General features: G+C 52.2%; 1 protein-coding gene across 1 annotated transcript; it reads left to right on the top strand.

Annotated features, from left to right (window-relative positions):
- The first annotated feature begins 1570 nt into the window (after positions 1 to 1570).
- Positions 1571 to 5774, top strand: BSX (brain specific homeobox). The gene is made up of 3 exons (XM_025358420.1): positions 1571 to 1832; positions 3876 to 4072; positions 5415 to 5774. Exons 1-3 carry the CDS (start codon positions 1571 to 1573, stop codon positions 5652 to 5654), a joined length of 699 nt encoding a protein of 232 aa, XP_025214205.1. The 3' UTR covers positions 5655 to 5774.
- Positions 5775 to 5979: the final 205 nt, after the last annotated feature.

The following is a 5979-nucleotide window of genomic DNA, read 5'->3' as shown; positions in this document are numbered from 1 at the left end:
AAAAATCGCATTTTGGACTTCAGGTCAAAGCATTCTGATTTCATTTAGATGCCTACTTGCCAAGATCTTATTTTAAAGTCTCCCTCACATCCCTTCCTCCTTCCTCTCAAGCTCTTCATCTACTTACCATTTACCAGTTCATCCTTATGGAATAGAATGCTGCCACTTCCTAGTGCACTGTAGTTTGGGGCCTAATTGATTCTGGTAATTAATTTGTTCTACCTGCTAGATCAGATGGAAATCCTACCCATGTGCCCCAGGATTAGCACTTGGCTTTCTAACACCTCCTCTAATTATCTAATAGCATGGGTTGTGAGGACTCAGTCTCTATTAAAACACTTTTACTATTAGCAGTAGTGATTGGAATTGTGATGACGACTAGATTTCAACAAATTAGAGCTTAAAAATGGGGAGATGGGAGAGAAGTGGCTTCTTTTAATTTCCCTGAGTTTAACATCAATAATTAGAGCAATTTTCGGAGATGTGAGCTGAAATTACCCCTGCTGTGTTGTAGATGATCACCCTAATTTTAGCAAATTGACTCCAGGGAAATAAATGTGACAGATTAGAAAAAGACAAACAGAAAAAAAACGAAAGATTGCTAGGGACAGAAATGAAAGGAAAGAGGCTGGGAAAGAGGAGTGGGAAACAAAAACGTAGTACAATTATTTTGGGGGCTAGGGTTGAAAAAGTAACAGCAGAAATAGCAAACTGTGTGAGTGAAATGAGGAGAAAGTAAATATTTGAGGGGACATGGAGGATGGCACTAAGAGATGACTCTGGACATATTTACACAGACCAAATAACTTGACTAATGTAGACATAACCCTCCTCCTGCCCACTGCCTATAACTGAGGTAAAGACTGTTATGATGACCATCATAATTTTCTTTCTTTACCTTAATAATCCAGTCATCCCTCAGCCATAGACTTAAGTAGAATCTAGCAATTTGAAGTATCAGGTGCCCTTTCTCCTCACTTCCTCCCTTCTTTTTTTGCCACCAAAATTATGGAAACTCTTAAAACCCAGGCCTAAATGCCTGAATAAGTGCTTTATCCCTATTGCTTTGGTGCCCTTTTAGTGCCTTCTCCTCTGTAAAGAGGAGTTTGCCGGACAACAGAGACTTTTTCCTTTTAGCTTTCTTTTAAAAACGACTGGGAACAAAGCAGCCCCTGCAGTGACGGGGCAGAAATTGAGGTCAAGAAACCAGGTAGGAACAAGAACCCTGCGGACTCTGTTGTTCCCAGGCTTGGCCGGTGGTGTTCAGCACCGCGGACAGCTCCCCGCCCCGCCCCGAGCCTCCCGCACCCTCCCCTCTGCCTCTGGCAGCCTCGTCATTGGCTCTCCCCGCTCCCCTCTCCAAGCTGCCAATTCTCCAACACAGAGACCCAACCTACCCAGGAGCTTGTCTTCTTGCCTCTCCAGCGCCGGGGGTAGCCCAGGCCCGGGAGAGAGCAGAGGAGATTCGAGCCTCGGAGGGTGGTTGCTGGCTTTCGAGCAGGCTTGAAGACTCTCCCTGTGTCCTCCACTTCGTCCCGGCCCTTGTCCTGTGGCAGGTGCTCTGCTCAAGATGAATCTCAACTTCACCTCTCCTCTACACCCGGCGTCTTCTCAGAGGCCCACATCCTTCTTCATCGAGGACATCCTGCTGCACAAGCCCAAGCCGCTGAGGGAGGTGGCCCCAGACCATTTCGCCAGCTCTCTGGCCTCTCGGGTGCCTCTGCTAGACTATGGCTACCCCCTCATGCCCACACCCACCCTCTTGGCTCCTCACGCCCATCACCCTCTGCATAAGGGAGACCACCACCATCCTTATTTCCTCACCACCTCGGGTAAGTAACAGGAGCCTCAAGGTATGGGCAGTGAGAGAGCAGGGCTTCTAGCACAGACTCTAAGCCTGTGATGGAGCCAAGGAAAGGCCAGACTGGCTCGGCCTGGCTTGGTGGCCTCCTTCCCTAAGTGAGAGTGGAAGGCTGGGGATATGGCTGAGGCCATGCGGAGCTCCTTGGAGGCATGCCAACTCACGGGGATAATTCGTGATCCCCCCGCACTCTTCATAGCATAGGATAGGTGCCTGGTCAAGAGGCAGCGTATAGGGTTTGACAATACTCTTGGTGGGCAGTGCTCAGTCTCCCTGCTTGTGATCTTCCTGGCCACTTTGGTCCATCTCTCAATCCTGATTCTCCGCCTCTGCCCACTCAGAGGGAGACCCTTGAGCATCCCACCCCATGGACAGGACTTTTCCTGCACAGAAACTCAAAACACTCTGTCCAGGGCAGCTCTCTTTTTTCCAGGCACTGAGCATTTGCAGATACTGCTGGGGGCATAGAAGTGAATGAAGGTTTGGGCTTCTCTGAGAACGAAAGGTTTGGGCTAGCCTGAATAAGAGAGAAAGCGTGAGAAAAAATGGGGGTTGAGGGAGATGCAGCTCTTTAACCCTCCTCACCCTCAACATCTAACATTTAACTCACAATCTGGGCTACCTCCTCTGCCCCAGCTGCCATCATTTAGCCAGGTGCTAAAGTATTTTGATTTCTCTGGTCTGACAAAAAGCAGGGACTAGCAAAGTCTGTTTGGGACAGGAGGATGTGGGAAAATGCCCAGATTTTTTTTTCTGTCTCCCTCTAAAAGGCCACATCCATGGTTTTTTCTCTGGCGTTTTCAATCCAGCCAGAGTAGAATAATTCCTTGAGTCCAGACTCATAGCTCGGAGGTGGCAACAACCATGGTCGGTGCAGGGGCTGGGGGCAAGACAGGAGGTAGTTTGTGGGCGCTGGAATCCAGAACAAAGCTAAAAGTGTTTGTAAGGTGGTAAAAAAATCCAGACTCCGGGGCAGTCAGTTGGAGGGGCAGTGATAAAGTAAAGGCTGCATCCAGGTCCACATCTCTGCACTGGCTTCACCACCCGCTGGTGACAGTCTATTCTCAGTGGCGCCAGTGGTTCACCCATACAGCAGTGGCCAAAGCCCGCGGTACCCGCACTACTTGTTGTTATGTTTGTTTATTTTCCCTGGGATTGGCCGATGTTGCTTGTGGTAGCTTCTATCCGCTTGGCGCGTCTCAGACAGAGTCAATCTCGCGAGGGTCAGGAAAGACAAGTTTTCCCGGACCCGGCCATGGAAAAGCGCCTCAAACCCTTCTGCTTCGCTGGCCTTGGAGAGGGAAAGAATGAGAAAAAGAATGAGGACCAGATTAGATAGCCGGGTCCCCAGCGCGACCCAGAAACGGACGAGGAGATGTGAGAGGCGGGAAATGCTCCTCTGTTCCCGCTCGGGGGCTTCTCCGGATAAGGCAGTTTTGCTCGGCTCCCTTTGGCTGCAGGGGGATAGGAGTGGCTTGGGAAACAGAAAGGTGTTTTTCAGTGAAGTTTAGAGGCAAGATTATATCCATGCACCTGCTAGCCCCAGAACAGCACTGAGTGTCATCAGGGGTCTAGGAGGATACGGTGGGGGCTGGGGACAGGACTGCTCCTGGGCCATTTGACATTTGCAAAAAAACTTCGCCAGGCGCAACTGAAGACGGCTCTGGCCTACCCTACGGAAGTCTCTCCAAGAAGACATTTTTAAACGGCCTCCGGATCTATTTTCCGATTTTCTTTTCTGTTTTACTTACTGTTTGTTGTTTGTTTTTCTAGATGACTCTCCAGATAAAGATCTGCAAGCGCTATTTCTGAGGCTTTTTTTTTCTCCCCCCCCCCCCCTGTTTCTCTGCCCTGGATTCCTGAGAGAAAGGCTTGAGGGGCTTTGGGGCTAGCAGACTGGTGGAGGCGAGGGGCGGAGGGAGGCACTGGGGGCTAGCGGAAGGGAGGGGAGCGGTGCGGAGGTTGCTCTGCGGCGACCCAGGCTCTGCCCACTTGGTTGCTCTTCTTTCTGCAGGGATGCCTGTCCCAGCGCTGTTCCAGCACCCCCAGCACGCCGAGCTGCCGGGGAAGCACTGCCGCCGCCGCAAAGCCCGCACGGTTTTCTCTGACTCGCAGCTCTCGGGCTTGGAGAAGAGGTTCGAGATCCAGCGCTACCTGTCCACGCCAGAGCGAGTGGAACTGGCCACGGCCCTCAGCCTCTCTGAGACGCAGGTGGGCGGGAGGAGAGGGAGGCCCTGATCTCTGCTTCGTTCTTGTCTCCCTTCAGCTCTTAATACCTTCGGGACTTTGTGGAGTTCGAGTAGGAATGGACCCCGCTGACGCTTATTCTAGGCCTTTCCTAAGAGCTTTCGTAAAATTACCCATACCTGGCCGGGCGCGGTGGCTCACGCCTGTAATCCCAGCACTTTGGAAGGCCGAGACGGGCGGATCACGAGGTCAGGAGTTCGAGACCAGCCTGGCCAACATGGTGAAACCCCATCTCTACTAAAAATACAAAAATTAGTCGGGCGTGGTGGCGCGCGCCTGTAATCCCAGCTACTGGGGAGGCTGAGGCAGAAGAATCGCTTGAACCCGGGAGGGGGAGGTTGCAGTGAGCCGAGATCGCCCCACTGTACTCCAGCCTGGGCGACAGAGCCAGACTCCATCTAAAAAAAAAAAAGAAAGAAAGAAAAAGAAAAAAAGTACCGATACCCCAACCTCACATTTCTCGAGCGAGCGGGGCTCTGGACAGGAAGAAAACACTCCTCAGGTAATTCTGATGACCACCTCCGGGTTAAGAACTCTTATTCGCATGAATATTCGTCAGAGAGAGGAGTCTCTCCGACCAGGCTGGGAACCCGGGTCAGAGGTAAATGGTAAGCGTTTAGGCGAGTTCTTGTCCTGAGAGAAGTCCACACACGGAGATTTCTTCCCCCTTCTTTCTTCAGTCTCTCACAGTGGCCAATGTTCACATGCACCTCCGCTCCAACCCCAACACACACACTGTGGTTTAAGTCCCCTCCCTGTTCCCCTGTCCTGAGTGGAAGAATGGTTTTTATCTTTCTCCAAGCGCTATTCACCTGCAACCTCAAACCCCGTCCTCTCTTCCCCATTTCTCATAATCTCTACCCAGAACGCCTCTTGCTGTGAAATCATTAGCTCTGCCAGGCCCGGGTCTGATTTTCTGTCGGATGAGAACCAGGAGGTTCAATTCTCATCTTCCTGTCCAGGAGTCTTGCGGATCAGGTGGTTAGATGTCTCAATCAGAGGAACATCAGCTGAGGGTAAAAAAGATTTGCCCACGCAGCACTTACTATTAGTAGTTCTAATTAATAACAATATGCATAACTGCTAACCACCCATGTTAATCCTCATCATTATTTTGGGACAGTTACTCCTGAAAGCCTCAGACTGTTCGATTCTCATTCGGCTCAAGGCGATAACTTATGAGCAGTTGAGGCTATCACTGCTCTTGGGTACTTCATCAACGGACTGCCACCCATTTTCCTAAACCCCAGCAATCGCTCAGATTTGGAGGAATGACATGATTTTATTTTTATCTCTCCGAAATCAGGTGAAAACATGGTTCCAGAACCGGCGGATGAAGCATAAAAAGCAACTGCGGAAAAGCCAAGACGAACCCAAAGCACCAGACGGGCCAGAAAGCCCCGAGGGCAGCCCCCGCGGTTCAGAGGCCGCAGCCGCCGAGGCTCGGCTGAGCCTGCCCGCCGGCCCCTTCGTGCTGACCGAGCCAGAGGACGAGGTGGACATTGGAGACGAGGGGGAGCTGGGCTCAGGGCCGCACGTGCTCTGAGTCGCCAGGCTGGGGAGGGTGGTAGGCAGGGGAGGAGACTGCGGGGCGAGCGCCGTTCCCTCCCGGACGGGAAGACTCAGACTCCAGTCTCGTTGGCGGGCCTTGGAGATTCGCTCCTGGAAGACAAACAAAACCCACCTGTCCTCCAGGCCGGTGCGGAGCCAGTGCGGCCCGCGGCCCGGCCTCCCGCTTCCCCTCTCGCCCTCCCGGTCCCAGCCACTGGAGAGTGTGCGCCCGGGCGCGCATTTTCCCGCGTCCGTTGTCCTTGGGGTCGGGGACCAGCCCAGTACCGCGTCCTAGACTGGAAATTCGACTTTCGGCTCTC

The sequence above is a fragment of the Theropithecus gelada genome, chromosome 14 (assembly GCF_003255815.1).
Source record: "Theropithecus gelada isolate Dixy chromosome 14, Tgel_1.0, whole genome shotgun sequence".
Taxonomy (NCBI): Eukaryota; Metazoa; Chordata; class Mammalia; order Primates; family Cercopithecidae; genus Theropithecus; species Theropithecus gelada.
This window is presented reverse-complemented; position numbering and strand designations above follow the sequence as displayed.

Bases quoted from the DNA above. Each gene is read 5' to 3' on its own strand.
- BSX (XM_025358420.1), top strand. From the start codon at position 1,571: ATGAATCTCAACTTCACCTCTCCTCTACACCCGGCGTCTTCTCAGAGG. The intron at 1,833-3,875 runs GTAAGTAACAGG...TTCTTTCTGCAG, and splicing joins TTATTTCCTCACCACCTCGG to GGATGCCTGTCCCAGCGCTG. The intron at 4,073-5,414 runs GTGGGCGGGAGG...CTCCGAAATCAG, and splicing joins TCAGCCTCTCTGAGACGCAG to GTGAAAACATGGTTCCAGAA.